Source organism: Hyla sarda, chromosome 1 (genome assembly GCF_029499605.1).
Source record: "Hyla sarda isolate aHylSar1 chromosome 1, aHylSar1.hap1, whole genome shotgun sequence".
Taxonomy (NCBI): Eukaryota; Metazoa; Chordata; class Amphibia; order Anura; family Hylidae; genus Hyla; species Hyla sarda.
Genome location: NC_079189.1, coordinates 242724717 through 242742837, shown reverse-complemented (window position 1 = coordinate 242742837; position 18121 = coordinate 242724717). Strand labels below are relative to the sequence as shown.

The window sequence follows — 18121 nt, the reverse complement described above, 5'->3', positions numbered from 1 at the left end:
AGTCAACTACTGATATTCTTCTTAGTGTCACCTCAATTCTATGATCCATAGGATCACAAAGGCTGGACTCGTCTTCAGACAATAGTCCTCTTGGACAACTTAGCAATTACCATGTCCACTTTAGGACACCACCTTGGTGATCATGGTATTTCCCTGCCACCAGAGCCTTTTTAGGCTTTTTCTACTCAGCCTTAAAAGACTGGTGAGGGCTTCTTCCCACATAAAGGCCCTTAGGAAGTGGGTGAGAATTCCCACAAACAGCAGTCTGACCCTCGGTCTGCACTAGCTGAATACTTTTTGAAGTCGGAGGGATAGGTCTGTATGACAGACAAGTTATATAGTCGCTGTCATCAGGCAGCGGATTGTCACCATTTTGCACACTCGGTGTCTACTTTTAGCAGTGGATTTGCCTCCCAGATCTTTTTTTCCAGAATCCAGACAAAAAAAAAAGGAAAAAAAATGTTATTCTCAATTTACAAAAAATCTTGCAGAAAAAATAATGGTAAGATGTAGGATGAAGCCACATTGTACAGCAACAAACACAGAAAAACAAAAATACTGCAACGCAGACCAGCAGTACCAGTAAGAAGAACCAGCAGCTCCAGGAGACTGAGTATCAATCCAGCCTCCTTATATAGAGGCCAAGAGGAAACAGACATAAGCCTCTCCTGAGAGAGACTAATAATAATAATGTGATATACATATAATATACAAGACATATCTCTAGTCTGAACCAGCCTCCTTATATAGAGGCCAGGAGGAAACAGACATAAGCCTCTTATGACAGTGGCTAATAATAATATTAATGCAATATACATAGAATATACAAGACATATCTATAGTCTGAACCAATCTCCTTATATAGAGGCCAGGAGGAAGCAGACATAAGCCTCTCCTGACAGAGGCTAATAATAATATTAATGTAATATACATATAATAAACAATACATATCTCTAGTCTGAACCAGCCTCCTTATATAGGGATCAGGTGGAAGCAGACAAAAGCATCTCCTGACAGAGGCTAATAATAAGAATAATGTAATATCGGGCCGGACGCTCTCAGCGCCGGTTTACTTTTGTTTTTTCGGCAGCGCCTTATATGCGGCTGATAGCCGCGTCGCTGCCGTGAGCCAGGCGCTTCAGCGCCGGCTTACTTTCTCTTTCACCGGCAGTCTCTGCCGGCGCTTTGTCCGCCCGCTCTCTTCCCCGGGCACATAAACGGCCGTCAGGTGCGCTCGGGACAAGGAGCGGGTGCCATGACAGTTCTTTAAGGCTATCTATAGCTGCGCTCACAGGGCTAGGAGCTCTCAGAGGTGCGAAGCAGCCTCCAATCAGCGCCGTGAGCGCGATTTTCAGTTAGAAGGGGTCAGTTAGTGAGTGCCTTGCTTCAGGCACGCCCCTCTCTTCCTATTGGCTGGCCTGTTCACTCTCTTTCTAGCTGCTCAGAGCGAGTTCTCCTCAATGCAGCTGACAGGGGACACAGACTAGGATGAAAAAGTTCCTATCTCCTTTTTTCTTTCTACATTATGTCCGTATCCAGAGCTGTTCCTTCCTCTAAACAGAAACCTGAAACTTCCGTGACTTACTATCTCTGTAAGCACTGTAATACCAAGATGTCTGGCTCTGCTGAGCCCACTTGCCCTGCCTGCTCCACTGTTCCCCCAGACCCCCTGATGTCCCTTCGGTCCCGGTGGGTTCAGCCGCTCCACCAGCCTGGGTTTCTTCCCTGTCCCAGTATATGGCTGACTTGACCAAAGTCTCCCGTTCGGTGGCTGAGGCCTCCCGGGAAGTGGTGTCCGCCTTGAAGGGGTCTTCCCTGCGCAGGACCTCTGGAAGGGCCCGTTCGTCGTCTCCACATACTTCACGCTCTCACAAGCGTCCTAGGGGTGCCTCGTCTGACTCTTCCATTGAGTCTTCAGATAGATATGAGTGTTTCCCTCGTGGGTCCCGCCCCCCGGTCATCTGGGTACAACCGTCATTCCTCTAGAGGGCGTTCTCGGAGTCGCCGCTCTGCCACGCCAGAGCCGCGTACTCGGTCAGGGTCGCCCCCCTCCAGGACTGCCAAGGGATTGTCCAAGGGCCTGGCGGAGTGGTGCCAAAAGCTCCATCAGGATATCTTAGCGGGATTCGTCCCCCCCCCCCACCCTGGAGGATCTATCTGCTCTGGCTCTCCAATGCTCTAAAGCTGGGGACTTCCTGTGCACAGCTTCCATGCAGGCAGCCTGTTGTTCTGCTTTTGCTGTGGGTCACCTAGCGGCTCTCCGCCGCTCTATGTGGCTTAAAGCTTGGAATGCGGATGCCGCTTCCAAAAGGTCTCTCACTGAGCTTCCCTTTACGGGCGGACGTCTTTTTGGCAAACCCTTTGATGAAATTATCAAGGGACAGGAAGGCCCCCTTGTTCCGGCTACGCCCATCTTGGAAGTCGGACTCCAACCTGTCCGGCCACTTTGCGCCCAAATCAGGCAACCACAAGCCCACTTCTGCATGAAGACAGGCCCCCACCCGCGGTTTCTTCTCGGGTGGGAGGTCGTCTCTTGTTTTTTCGAGACATTTGGACCTATCACATTCAGGACTCTTGGGTCAGGGATGTGGTGTCCAACGGTTACCGGATTGAATTCACCTCCCTTCCGAGGGATCGCTTTTTTCACTCCCGGGCCCCCCGGTCTGCTCCTCTGGCAAAGCAATTTCGAGCGGCTCTCCAGTCTCTGCTTCTTCAGGGGGTTATTGTTCCCGTTCCTCCAGGGGAACGGTTTTGGGGTTTCTATTCAAATCTTTTTGTGGTTCCCAAGAAGGACGGTTCTGTGCATCCAATTTTGGACCTCAAGCGTCTCAACCATCACCTTCTCATCCGCCACTTCCGAATGGAATCTCTCGGTTCGGTGATGGCGTCCCTGGAACAAGGGGAGTTCCTTTCATCAGTGGACATCAAGGATGCCTACCTCCATGTGCCAATATTCCCAGGCCATCATCGGTAACTCCGCTTTGCGGTTCCGGAGGGGCACTTTCAATTTATAGCTCCCCCTTCGGCCTAGCCACGGCTCCTCGGGTCTTTACAAAGAACCTTGCGCCAGTGATGGGCCTGTTACGGTCGAGGGGAATCTCGGTGATACCCTATCTGGACGACCTTCTCATCAAGGCTCCAACCAGAGCCCAGACTCTGGAGAATCTGGATGTCACTCTCCACACTCTGACTCGCTTCGGGTGGATGGTCAACTGGGACAAGTCAGTCCTCCGCCCTACCAAGTCTCTAACCTTCCTGGGACTTCGATTCGACACGGCATCTGCCCGGATAGGGTTGTCTCTCAATTCCCTTTAATGGGCACTGTCACCAACTTTATTTTTTGATATGTTGTAGTACTTATGTACTACAACATATCTCTAATATACTTTTATTTTATTTTTTTTCATTAAAAAGGTTTAATTTACATTTAAAAACCGGCTACTGAAAAAGGACTGATTTTGGAGTGGCAATCAGTCCTTTTTCAGTTAGGTTGCACTCGCTCCCTGGCTGTCAATCAGACAGGCAGGAGCGAGCGCATTGGTTCCCCGGCCACTGGCTGGGAGGCCACTCCTCCCGCACATGGCCGCCGCCTCGTTGCCGCCGCTGTCCCTGCACGCCCGCTGCCGGACTCTGCAGTAACTGCAAGTGTAATGAGGGAACGGGCTAGTGCCGTGGCGGGGGGGTGGTAGCGGGCTAGCAAAAATAGGATGATGGGAGCTACCCTTTAAAGGTCAGGTTTTGGCCCTTACTGTTCTTTTCCAGCGGCCCCTGGCTTCTAATTCTCATGTCCGGACTTTCCTTCAAGGAGTGACGCATGCTGTTCCTCCTTATCGGTCACCCTCTCCCCCTTGGGACTTGAATTTGGTTCTGAGTGCCCTCCAGGGTGCATCCTTTGAGCCCCTTAGAGAGGTGTCTCTCCGCCTCCTTTCCTTGAAAGTAGCGTTTCTTGTTGCTATCACCTCCATCCGGAGGATGTCTGAATTGGCAGCTCTCTCCTGCCGTTCTCCGTTTCTGGTGATCCACCAAGACAAGATTGTTTTCCGGCCAGATCCCTCCTTTTTGCCTAAGGTGGTTTTGGCCTTTCATCTCAATGAGGACATTGTCCTCCCGTCTTTTTGTCTTGCTCCTTCTCATTCTAAGGAGCGCTTACTGCACAAGCTGGATGTAGTTCAGGCTGTTCGGTCTTATCTCTCCATCACTTCTTCGTTTCGTTAGTGTGATTCCTTTTTCGTCATTACGGAAGGTCGTCGCAAGGGACAACCTGCTTCCAAGGCCACCATTTCTCGGTGGATTCGGTCTGCCATTTCGGAGGCCTATCGCTGTAAGGGGAAGATTCCTCCTTTCAGGGTTGTGGTTCATTCTACCCGTTCTTTTGGGGCATCCTGGGCTCTCCAGAATAGAGCCTCGGCTTTGCAGATTTGCAAGGCGGCTACCTGGTCGTCTTTGCACACTTTCTCGAGGTTCTACCGAGTTCATACCTTCGCATCGGCTGATGCTAGTCTGGGCCGTAAAGTGTTGCAGGCGGCTGTGGAACGGCCGTCTGCCTGACTGCTTATCTGCCCACTCAAGGGACGGCTTTGGTACATCCCACGGTCTGTGTCCCCCAATGGAGCCGATAGAGAAAAGGAGATTTTTTAACACTTACCGTAAAATCTCTTTCTCGAAGGATCCATTGGGGGACACAGCTCCCACCCTTTTGGGATTTTCCTTGGTTCTCTGTCCGAGGGTGTGTTCAGTTATGTTTTTTCTTCGGGTTCCCCCACAGTTTGGGGTTTTTCTTGACCTGTTAGTCTCCTCCTATTGCTCTGGAACTTAAACTGATTGGCTCAGAACCTGAAGGCGGGTATATCCTGCTGGGAGGAGCCAACTGTTTTTGTTGCCATAGTGTCACATTTCCTAGAGACAGCAGCATACACCCACGGTCTGTGTCCCCCAATGGATCATTCGAGAAAGAGATTTCACGGTAAGTGTTAAAAAATCTCCTTTTTCTTTATTAAAATTATCCTAAGGTCCTGCAAGCCATCATTGTGCTGCTGGCAGACGATAGGGAAGCAGTATTTCCCCAAACCTCCAGGAGGTTATAAGGAATGATTGTATGATCATAGAGGGTACAGATGCTAGGACTTTGTGATCTCATGGATTCTGGCAGGATTGCTGGCGGAGCTCTGTGCCATGCAACCAGCTACACGCCAACCTCGCCAACGGTTTTTAGTACAACTACTAGCTTTAAATGGGCGCGGTCAGATCCAAAAACTTTTTATATGTTGTAATATGGTTGCTTAAAAGGTTTTAATATTTGATAAAGAAAACGGCTCCTGAAAATGCAACCATTAGGGGTCCCCATACCTACTGGGATACTAACCAGTCCAGGATTTCTAACACTGTGAGCTAATGAAAAGTTTATTGTTTTTTTTAAATAAATATAGGTGATAAAGGCATAAAATAGATGTATATGGTCAAGATTAGATACTGAGTAACATATTAATATTTTTTTATTTATTTGTGGGATCTGACAGGTATGCATTAAATGGTATGTGAGATCTGTTAATAATGGACACTAAGCATACATGTATAGAATTTTTTCAGTAGATGTAAAAGTGGAGAGAGGTGCTTTTAAAGAGAATGTATCACCTATATTCTTTTTCCTGATTAGAAGCAGATACAGAAACATTCTTTTTTTTCTAATTTGTTTCTATTTTATGATTGTTTACATTTCTTTTTTTTATATATTATTATGTGGACTGCCATCTTGCCTGAGCTGTTTTTATAGGATTTATGGACATAGATAACAATAGACTAAAGCTGTCCCATTTAGATAAATTGCAGATGTTACCGAGCATTCTCTGTAACCTTATTAGAGGTCATTCTACAGGAAAGGGGAGGCTGATCTCTGTTGTGAATGGTGGTAGATCCAGTGTTAGCTCTCTACTGGTTTCACCTTTTCCTGTGCTCCTCAAAAGAAGGGCATGACTGGGAAACTATCTGTACAAAATAAAAAGTCTCAGCTTAGATTTTGCCCTCCTAGAAGCCAGAATTAAAACTAAAAGATTTCTTAATTATTTTAAAATATAAATAGTAAAATGAAGATTTAAAAAATAATAAAATTAGAAAAAAAAGATCAACAAAAATTCTTAAAATATATGGTAAACATAAAAACCTGATTTTAACATTGGATAATTTTTTGATGACACATTCCCTTAACTTCTTAAGGACGCAGCACATACACCTGCTCCCATCGTATGAAGCGCTCTCAGCAGCTGAGCGCACTTCATACCCTGTGGGTAATGCCAGACATCGCCACAAAAAAAAAATGTTTTTTTGTTTCACCACAGATTTGGTGGTAAAACAAGTGATGTCACTGCAAAGTACAATTGGTGGCACAAAAAACAAGTCTCATCCATATGAGACTTGTTTTTTGTGCCACCAATTGTACTTTGCAGTGACATCACTTGTTTTACCACCAAATCTGTGGTGAAACAAAAAAACATTTTTTTGTATGTAGGTGGAAAATTAAAAGTCTTATGGCTCTTAAAAGACGAAGAGGAAAAAGAAAACAAGCGACAGAAACTCCCAACTCAGCCAATCACTGGCTGAAATGCATTCCTGCTGTGGCCATTGAATGGGCAGTTCCTGCAAAGTTTGTCACTTCATCGGAAGCAGGAAGAAACAGGGAGGACCAGGGGCCATTGGGAAGGCAGTAGGATAAGAGCTGGTGAGTATAGTTTGTTTGTTTCTTTATTTTGGCAGCACCAAGCGGCATTAACAAAAAAAGAAAGGTCTGTATGGTGATAGGTGTTCTTTTTAAGATTTATGAGCAATATAAAAATTTCAAGAAAAATGTTTATTCCTGGAGATGTTAATCTAGTAAAAAAAAGACTACAGTGCAATATTTATAAATATTCTATGAAAAAATCTGTCAATATACATCATCTCAAATTATATTACAAAATCTGTTGACAAAACAACAGTTTACATAAATACAAATAATTTTAGAGATTATATTACATCTGTTGATTAAATAACAGTTCATATAAATACAAGTCTTGGAGATGGCATTTTCTAAGTTGTACTTGCATAGTAATGAGGTAATCAAAGGATCATACAGATGCTTTACAAAATCTGCAGTAGTTCTTATTGAATGACCGCACATTGCCATGGCTCACAAAAGGACAGTTTTAAATATCCACAGCGAAACCAAGTTTTTTTTTTTAAGTGACATCCAATGCTTTCCAAGCAGATACAACATTAATTTTCTATTTTCCATTCATAAAAACCTCGAGGTAAAAGTGCTGTGCTAAGGTTGGAAAGTTTCATATTACAGGACAACTTATGTGACTGGAGTTTCCCATTGTAGGTATTTATTAGGGAAACTTTCAGGCTTTCTAATAAATACATGATGCAAGTGCAGAACTTGCAAAACAAAACCCAAAAATGTTTTGCAAATTGCCTAGCAACTTGAAAAGGTGACCAAGCTGGATCGGCAGACAATTTGGTATCCTCGTCTGTTACATATATACTAGCATAACACAGTGTCACCAATACTTTCTAATGCACTTCTGCAACATACAATGGCAGCAGTCCCTAAACACTTAGAAGGGTTATCCGCATTTATGGGGAAAAAAAAAAAAAAACACATGCTATAGTATTACCTTGCTGTTTCTGTATCTTGAACTTTTTGTCACTTCCGTGCCGCTGGTGCTCCTATATGGATGTTTGGGTGCTTCTGCTATGCAGCAAGGAGCACGCCGTCCTAATACAACAAATCCTGGCAGTCAGAGCGGCTCATGTCTGACTGCAGGGAACTTTTATTTGTTATATTATTACAGCCCCTCCACGAGATGCAGTGAAAGCTAAGTTTAGCAAAAAAAAAGATGCTGCAGAAAGCCAGCAGGAGCATCACGTGGGCTCTGTATCGGAGGGTGGGGGCAGCAAGGGGATCGAGCAACTTTGGAAATGGAATAGAGAGAAGAAATAAGGAATTCCGCCACTTCCTGGAGGCAATAGCCATCTGGAAGTGGCAGAACACCTAATACATGATATTTAGTATATTAGATAGCTGTACAAAGCAAAAAGTAAGTATAATTCCTATTATTCGGATAACCCCTTTAGGTTTAGGTGCAATGTTTCTTAGGATTCTCAGCTACAGGTTTGAGTTAGCATTCTGCTATATTCGCGGAAAGGTGGCTGTGGAATTACATAAATCACTGATCTTTAGAGATAGTGCAGTTTTCTAGTTGTTACATAACTAGATTTAAACATTTTATGCAATGTTAAGCCTTTAGGCCACCCTACACATTACATAGTGATTATGGACTGTTCATTTATATCTACCTTTAAAACTCTGGGATAATGTGCTTAATACATACAGATAAGTCATTTGTTAGTAAAGGCAATTAACATTGTCCCGATGATTTAGCTCTGGATTTCTTCTGGGTCTTTAGTTCATTGGATTTAGTGCCTGATTCTGTGTAACTTGTATTGCAGTGGGCAAGATTCCACATTTGCAGATTGTGAGAAAGCATAAAAATATTCCCAGAATCTCCTGAAATCTTTCGCATTTGAGACATTCACTACTGCACAGACACAAGCTCTGAAATACCTGAGTGTGTGAAATACTAAATGGTTTCTCGTTCATTTTTTTAAGAAAAACAGTAAATCTGTTAAGTGTCTTAGTTTGTGCAAATCTGCTGTCCATCTGAAGACCAATCCGTTTATCATCTCACTTCCGGTATGACTTGTTTAGGATCCCTGTGAATGTTGCCATGACTGAATTTCAGTTTGGAAGGAGTGATCTTCATTTAGGCGATTCCATTCAACCACTGAAGCACTCATCTGGGTTTGATCCACAAGTCTCTTCTTTCACGTAGACCGAGTTATAAATAGGACAGGCAATCATGTTGGTATTGTTACCTCAAGTATCTTGAGATCTGCAGATGAAATTAACATTATAACATATTACCTTACAAAATCTACAAAGAAAAAGTCACAATTAAAATGATGACTAATTTAAAAGGGGCTATATATGGTTCTTTCTAAAAAATTTAAATTAACTCCTTAAGGACGAAGCATATTTTGGCTTTTAGGACAAAGGCCCATTTTTCAAATCTGAGCTGTGCTAATAACTTTGTAATCGTTTAACTTAGCCAAGTGATTCTGAGAAAGTTTGTTGGTGACACATTGTATTTTATGTTAGTGGTTAATTTTTGGTTGATACTTACAGTAATCTTGTGAACAAATGCCAAAATGTAGCAGAAATTTGAAAAAAAAATATAGTAATGCCACATAAATGAGTTACCCCTTTGCAAACCATGATGGATCTTATCTGTCATGGTGCTGCTTAAAGGGGTATTCCAGGAAAAAAGTTAAACAGATTTGTAAATTACTTCTATTAAAAAATCGCAATCCTTCCAATAATTATCAGCTGCTGAAGTTGAGTTGTTCTTTTCTGTCTGGCAACAGTGATCTCTACTGACATCTCTGCTTGTCTTGGGAAATGCACAGTAGAAGAGGTTTGCTATGGGGATTTGCTCCTACTCTGGACAGTTCCCGAGACAGGTGTCATCAGAAAACACTTAGACAGAAAAGAACAACTCAACTTCAGCAGCTCATAAGTACTGAAAGGATTAAGATTTTTTAATAGAAGTAATTTACAAATCTGTTTAACTTTCTGGAGCCTGTTGATATATATATATATATATATATATATATATAAAAGTTTTTTCCTGGATAACCCCTTGTGTCTGGAGTAGGTTGCTGACTCATAATTCCTGACCATACCTGGAGACCCACACTTTAGGATGCAGGGCGTACAGGTATGCCCCCATTCCCGAGTCCTTACGGACTCAGTGCGTACCTGTACGTCCTGGGTCCCGCTAACGGGGTTTAAACCGTTCTCGCGAATGGAGAACGGGTTAAACCCCGTGGGTCACGGTTGCTACGGGCAGCCAGGACCCACGGCTAATGCCGAGCACCACCGATCGGGCCAATGCTCGGCATTAACCCTTTAGACGCCGCAATCAAAGTTGATCACGGCGTCTAAACTGAAAGTAAAACTATCCCGGCAGCTCAGCGGAGCTGATCGGGACTATCACGACAGAATCACGATGTCCCGATTAGCTTTCTGGACGACGGGAGGGTCCTCACCTGCCTCCTTCTCGTCCGATCGGCGATCTACTGCTCCATGCCTGCGCAGCAGGCTACAGCAGTAGAGTGTCGGTAACACTGATCAATGCTATGCTATGGCATAGCATTGAACAGTGTATGCAATCAAAAGATTGCATGGTACAGCCCCTCAGGGGACAAAAAAAAAAAAAAAGGGGGGTAAAAAGTGTTAAAAAAAAAATAAGAGAATGTGAATAAGCCCCTTATAAAAGTTTGAATCACCCCCCTTTTCCTATTTTTTTAATAAAAAAATGTAATAAAAAATAATCATATGTGGGAATGCCGCGTGCGTAAATGTCCAAACAATTAAAATATAAGGTTAGCTACACAGCACGGTCGATGGCGCACACGTAAAAAAAATTTTCAGTCCAAAATTTGAATTTTTGGTCACTTCATATACAATAAAAATCCCGAGCAGTGGGACCCCGCGATCAGATATCTTATCCCCTATCCTTTGGGGATAAGATGTCTAGGGCCGGAGTATCCCTTTAAGGCCCATATGGGCTGTGTCCTCAGGGGGTTAAAACAAAAAAAACTAAAATATTTTTGGAGTCGCTATATTCTGAATGCCATAACTTTTTTTTTTGGGAGGGCTTGTTTTTTGTGGGACGAGCTGTAGTTTTTACTGGTACAATTTACAATTTTGCAGAGGTGAGATAATAAAAGCTGCAGTTTTTTTTATGGTGTTTACCAAGCAATATAAATAACATGCTATCTGCATTTTGAGAGTGTTATTCCAGCAATACCGAAAATGTATTGCTTTTTAGGCTTTACTACTTTTTTATAATGAAATGTGGGGGCTTGTTTTTGGCAGGAAGAGCTGTCGTTTTTATTGGTTCCCTTTTTTTGTGGTACAAGCCACTTTTTGATAATTTTTAATTCACTTTTTTGGAGGCAAGGTTTTCTTTTTTCCCTACGCGTTCACAGTACGGGATAAATAACATATCAATTTTATAGTATGGGTGATACTCATTATGTTTTTTTTTATCATTTCTTTTATAATAGAATGCTATAAGGGTCAGTTCTCACATGTGTATTTTTGCTGTAGATCTGCTGAAGATTTTCTTTAGCATATTTTGTTGCCCATTGAAGTCAATGGGCAGCACAATCTGCAGCAGCAAATCTGCCGCAGATCTGCAGCAAAAATACGCATGTGTGAACGCACCCTAAAGGATTTTTTTTTTTTTATGTTACCCTTTTTTGTCCCCTTGAAGCCATAATCATGTGACTGCTAATGTAGTACACAGCAGTACATCTGTACTACTGTGTATTATACACTGTCAATAAAGCACTGTAGCCTGTAGGTGGGTCTCAGAGGCTTCTGTATCTGGCAGACCGGATGCTGTAATTTGGCCTCTGACTGCTATGGCAACCATTGCCGATGGGCTACAGGGGCTATATGCAGGGTAATGTCTGACAGCTGCAACAGGAGTCCAGCTGTGTATAGCAGCCAGCTCCTGCCGCAGATTATGTGGGCTCATCTTTTGAGCCCATGAACGCTCTGTGATGGGTATATCCGTCACAGAGCATTAACTACCTTCCCGCAATAACATATATACACATATTATAGAGTGGAAAGCAATTAAAATGGTCTTGTGTTTTAGGACTGACCAATTCAGCAGCTTTATAATCGGGACCTATCAGAAAATGTGTAAACTGACAGTATACATTAGTGTTCTGCAAACCACTCTTTCACAGCTCTCAAACATGCATGTATAGCTGAAGCAAGCAGGGATATTTATTTTAATTAAAAGATGGATTTAAGATGCTGGCTGGTATGCCCCACAGGAACAAAGGTATGATGTCAGCCAATCCAATCCTAGCGATATTGGCAAGTCTGGACAACTTAAGGCCAAAATGACCTCAGTCCTTAAGGGGTTAAAGGACAAGAGCATTTTTTTGCACATCTGACTACGGTCACTTTAAGCATTAATAACTCTGGGATGCTTTTATTTATGAAGTTGATTCAGAGACTGTTTTTTCGTGACATATTCTACTTTATCATAGTGGTAAATTTTCGTTGACAGGGACCAATCACAATGATTGCTGACCAGGACCATCCACAGATGGTCCTGGGGGGGCTTGCAGAAGTTGTCCCCCGCTGGTAACAGCGGGACTTCTGCCAGTTAACCCGTGTGATGCCGCGCATCGCCGGGTTAACTGAATGACTTATATAAACGTCATGATGTGTGAACTACCTGCACATATCATGACGTTTATATAAGTCATTCTGCGGGAAGGGGTTATCCTATTGTACAAGGCCAGCGGGTCTTCTTCTCTTAATCACATGGTGTAATCACTTTTTCTTATAGCCATATTTAGGGTTGGAAAAAATTTTGGGGGAGATTTATCATTGCCTTTCTGACATTTTTTAGGCTGTGATTTGGTGCAAAATTTTTGCGGTTAGTTTTTGCGTAAATATTTTGCGCAATCTCAGGCAATAGACAACTTTGGAAAAAATGACTGTGAAATGCAGTGCTTAATTCTTGACTATGCAGTGGACAAGATTTATTAACTGCCTCTTTTGTTTTTTAAATGCACAAAAATAATGCAATTCATACCACCTCTGCCTTGCCTTTGAAAAGTGACACCCTACAGCAAGTTCTAAGGGGATTTTTCATTTGAGCAAAATTGATCAAAGTCTGTGCGCCATTTTGATAAATTTGGTGAACATAAGCCAAAAACACAACAACAAAAAAAGACTGTGAGGTGGCTGCACACAGACACATATGGGGAGATTTATCAAAACCTGTGCAGAGGAAAAGTTGCCCATAGAAACCAATCAGATTGCTTCTTTAATTTTTCACATACCCTTTAAGAAATGAAAGAAGTGATCTGATTGGTTGCTATGGACAACTTTTCCTCTGCACAGGTTTTGATAAATCTCCCCCTTTTCCCACATAATACAGACTGATTGTCAAATCTTCTCACTGAGCAAGTGTATTGTTTCACCCTTATCAACTATGTAACTATGAAATTTAAAACAATCCAGATTTAAAATGTTAAAATTTAAAACAAATTAAATAAGCATACAATAGTCCAGATACTGGCCTGAAACCAAAATAATTTGGTGTTGCCCATAGCAACTAGTCACAGTTTAGGTTTCATATCTTAACAAGCTCTGGTAAAATGATTGCTGGCTGTGATTGGTTGCTATGGGAAAACCGGACAGTTTTGTTTTCAGACAGATTGATAAATTGGAGCCAATGTTGTTAAAAGACGCACATGTGACATACTTACCCCTGAGTTTCATCTCCTCTTGGCCAAGCCCCCATAATGTTCAGTTGGTTCTCCAGCTCCATAATACGTAACCCAATATACCCCGATGAGAAAAGTAGTAGTAAAACCCTGACAGAAAATAAAGAAAGAGGTCTTTTACAATGTAAATACAAAGGAATCATCAGGCACAATGTCAAAACCAAAGCAGATCCCCAAATACATATCAGTAATTTAAATGACTCACAGCAGCATATAGATAACAAGAAGAATATTCACAGCCCTAGGATCTGCCCACTGTGTGTGGCTGTTGTCAGAAGAAGTCTTGTCTTGGCAAACATCCCCTATATTTGAGGAAAAGAAAGTGAGACACTTTATGATATAATAAAATCATATATTCTCAAACTATCATGTCTGAATCTATAAACTGCAAAAGTCCAGTTCATTTTTTGTAGAATTTGCTTGGAGTTACCCTGGAGGATGACTGTACCTGCATATTAATATATCATTTTCAAATAAACCATATGCCTGGATGATTTGGACACGAGCAAAGAGCAATACCACGCTAATAGTAACATGCTGACTAATAACAATATTAAAAGGGGGAAGCAGCATTTTCAAATCTTGCATTTTATTATGGTAGCAAATCAATATATATTTTTCATAATGTGGTCTGGCCTTATGATGCAATGCTTTGTGGGGTGCACATATAAGATGCTGGGCAGCCCGCCTGATCGAATAGTATTGGCATCACTAATAGGTTGTAAGCCAGCATGGAGTTCTACACGCTATCATGTAACTGGCACCCTATGTATGCCTTATCTGCACGCAACTACACAGGAAGTCCTCAATGAGGTAAGAAAAGACTCAGCACTCTGAAATCGTAATATCCTTAAAATCACATAGTTTATTGTAATCTTCTTAAAATGTATAAGGAGAAGTGAAGCATAAATCCAGAATACCAACGCGTTTCGGTTTAACCCTTTTTCAAGGTCCGTACAGCATGTTTTCAAAACACTGAATAAATAGAAAATGATCAAAGTGTGCCACTCCCCCCCCCCCACCCCTGACCCATAATTCCATGCACAAACCAAACAGGATTTAACCCCATAATCACCTAGGAACCTGAAAATCCAATGCTAGTACGTATATAATCCATTGAGGCTATGCATGTAGTATGACGACATGTACATCTTCAAACCTTTAACTAGGTCCATACTATAATATCCAAAAATAATGATAATGCATAACCTCATCACTAAGGAGCTACCCCCCTCACAATTGGTAGGCTTGTGAGTGGTTGTTCATCAGTATTTTGCACCTGTGTGACCTTTACCATACAGCATTGCGGCTGACTTGCATCATGGTGGGAATAGGTGTCTAACATGCCCTTGTACCAGTAAGTATGGCCTCCTTTCTGTAATTTTTCTTAGCAAATCACTTTGACAGAATATTGCAAGTTACAGATAAACACATTCTAAAGCGTTAGATTTTTATTCATATATAATTTAATTTTGCAAAATTATACTCACCGTTAAGAAAATGATCTTGAGCTTGCCCGTCTACTTCATTGCTACTAGATCTTATTTGGTTTTGCACCAAAAATGCAACATCTGTTGAAGAAATGTATAGGTGCTTTATCACTATTTACATTGACTTCTGAGACACAATTTAGTCTATGTACATTGCCTAACAGATCAATATGTATACATTAGAAATATAACTGCCAAACTTAAAATAGATATGGGCTAATTATGTTCAATACATAGTAACATCACTAGAATGCCAATGGCTACTGCAGTGACCCACTAGTTTTATGTTGACAGCAGATATATATATCAAATTAAAAAAAACTGTAGTTAAAGGGATATTCATCTCAAAAAGTTATCCCCTGTCCACCGGATAGAGATAAAAAGCTGATCCCCCAGTACTCAGACCTCCATAGATCAGCTTCTTATCCCCTAACCTGTGAATAGGAGATGGGAATGGGAATAACCCTTTAAATATGTTAAAAACAGTGTATTCGTATTTTAGAATTGTTCCTTTTATAACATAATTATAGCTGAATTGTAGCACAGTCATAAAACAGGTCACTTGAAAACCACAATACACATATTTACATTCAAGCCACTGATGCCACATGCTACTGGAATACAAACACACGTTGTCCTCTTTAACAGCAGATGGCACTGTATAGTTCCCTGACATTCACCTGACAGAGAGCTGATGTGAGCACTGAGTATTGCAACAGGAGTGCAGGAAGCTTCCTTCCTGTGTTCAGACGATTGCCTTTCAAAAACCATAATGTTGTGATAATGTCACAGGGCTTATAACTAGTCTGAGAAACTGAAGGATTAGAGTGATGTGGATGCCTTCTACATAGGCATAACGAAAGCAGGTTTTTTGAATTTCAATTTAGAAGGGGTGATCATTTTTCATTCTAAAATCCTATGTCATAACACTAAAACACAATTTTGAGGCTTTACTGCAGTACTCATCCGGGTCATCAAATCAACACAAATTATTTCCTCTCATTTTTTGTTGTCCTAGCCCTGCACCTATATAATATAAAAAATAGCTGTACATATGTTCCTGGCCACACGTACCACCTAAAGGCAGGAGATTTTTCAGAAACTGAAGCTTTTTGGTAAACCTGCCTTACTGTGTCTGTCCTTGGTGACAACACAGATGGTTTGGTTTTACTATTCTACCAATATACTAATGCTAGGTGCATCTTTGAATACACACAGTTGGCAGTAAATAAAAGTTCCACTGCTTTTTTTTACTTACCTACTTCTTTGGCCCAGTTCTCTGCACTATCCGATTCATGTGGTGTCTGCTCTAGATCAGAATGGCTGGAGTCCTAAATAAAAAGCAGATTGTTCCACATTAAAATATGTTAAAGAAGTTATGCAGTATAAAAAAAAAGAAAAAAAAACCTCTTCCTCTATATACCTATATACAGAGGAGGGGGGTGTCCGACCGCTGGGACCCTCTACGATCTCCAGCCTGCGCCTCGTCTCTCTGCATGAATGGAGGAGTGTTGGCCAATGCACAAAGCTGTGGCAGACACGCTCCCTCAATGCATCTCTATGGGAGAGCCAGAGATACAGCGTTTGGGTATCTCTGGCTCTTCCATAGAGATGCATGGAACGGTGTGTCAGCCACAGGCTCATGCAATGGTCGACCCACTGCATTCATGCAGAGAGCCGGGGTGACGGGCGGGAGATTGCTGGGGGTCCGATTGCAGATACTAGGATACGTTTTGTTATGCTGGACTACTCCTTTAAAACAAAATTCACAGTAGCAAGAATTTTTAAGATGTCTTATGATATTCATTTCCAAACTAGCTAGAATCTTTCATTGACTATGAAATCCTTACCAGAGTTTTACTGCACTGTTCTGAATTTGGTTCTACAGATGTCGCTGATGGAGTGTTGCAAGTACTGCCATCCTTTACCAGAAAAATAAGCACAGAGATGCCAATGAGCTATACTGAAGCAATATAAACCAATTTATAAAAAACACACATGCAATACATAACAGACACTAGAAAGTAAGAATCCTATTGTATATAAAATACTGAGAAGTTTGGGAATAGATTGGGTTGGGTAAACAATTTCTTCACTTTATAGCTTCAGTTCTGATGACACTTAGCATTACTGAAATTATCTTCTTAATAACGTGAATATATTTTGTTTATTGGCATATTAGGAAAAAAGCTTTTGTTCTATAAATAAATGTTTTAAACATCTAAGGAGAAATTAGAAAAATCAAGCAGTGAAATCTTCTGCTTTATGCAAGTGATACCAAATATTTCTACTGCATAAAATATCTAACATAATTATAATAGGAAAAACAAAAAGACAATTTGTGACTCATTCCCTTCAAAAGGATTTTTACTGATTAACATTTATAGTGTATCAGTATGACATGGTAAACATAAAGAATATCTGATATATATTCTCCGGCCTATCGCCGCCCTTCCCAGTAACGACAAGTGCATATGAATAATGACTGAAGGTCCACAAGATAGTTGAACTTGGATAAACTTTACTTAAAGGCTTGCGATACATCCAATGAACAGTAACAGTCTCATCAATACAGTCTCTATACACTTCAGTGACTGGCAGTTGTTGCGGACCTTGACTTGTTTTATAAATTTCTAGATTTAGGGTTAATTGCGAAGATCCGTCCGGATTTAGGGGATTGATACGGTCCGGTAATCTTGCAGAGTGCTAAGGGATTGATACACTCACGGTTTGGTAACGATCAGCCGTTGCCGCAAGGCTCAGGCCTAAACTCACTGATGACAGCAGCGCAGATCCTTCTCTCATGAAAGCCCGGGAACAAGAGAGCGAGCTATGGCCGCCACTCCCTTATATGGGCAGGGGCGGGCCGTTTTAATTGGTCCGAATATCTGTCACTCACTGTCACAAGGAATTGTGGGCGCAATACGTCACAGGGACCTCCAAAAGGCCCTTAAGCAAAAACCATAGAGTTTACCTGATCACGTGACCCGCAGATCCTGTTACGATCTGTACAGGTAATTAACCACTTATATACATTTGTACAATTATATTAATATAAATCCTGAGTAAACTGTAAGATGACTAATATTTAGATGAGAGGTGACAAGGGGTGGATTAAATAAGATGGACCCCGACGTCCTAGGGACTCTGGCTATGGGGACCTATATACAGGTACTGTATAGGATACGGTACCGGGACACCACATAAGCTTC

General features: G+C 41.7%; 1 protein-coding gene across 2 annotated transcripts in view; it reads right to left on the bottom strand.

The window, feature by feature from the left end:
* Positions 1 to 6768: 6768 nt before the first annotated feature.
* The window catches only part of LOC130367249 (GRAM domain-containing protein 2B-like), a 75796-nt gene continuing 64443 nt past the window's right edge, over positions 6769 to 18121 (bottom strand). The window contains exons 8-13 of one of the 2 annotated variants that reach the window (XM_056569658.1): positions 16760 to 16831; positions 16168 to 16240; positions 14910 to 14990; positions 13625 to 13721; positions 13402 to 13509; positions 6769 to 8927 (exon numbers count right to left, since the gene is read on the bottom strand). In XM_056569658.1, the coding sequence (XP_056425633.1) occupies positions 8912 to 8927; positions 13402 to 13509; positions 13625 to 13721; positions 14910 to 14990; positions 16168 to 16240; positions 16760 to 16831 (447 nt within the window). In that variant the 3' untranslated portion in view covers positions 6769 to 8911. The remainder of the gene's footprint in view (positions 8928 to 13401; positions 13510 to 13624; positions 13722 to 14909; positions 14991 to 16167; positions 16241 to 16759; positions 16832 to 18121) is intronic. The other variant, XM_056569664.1, reaches the window with a different exon arrangement.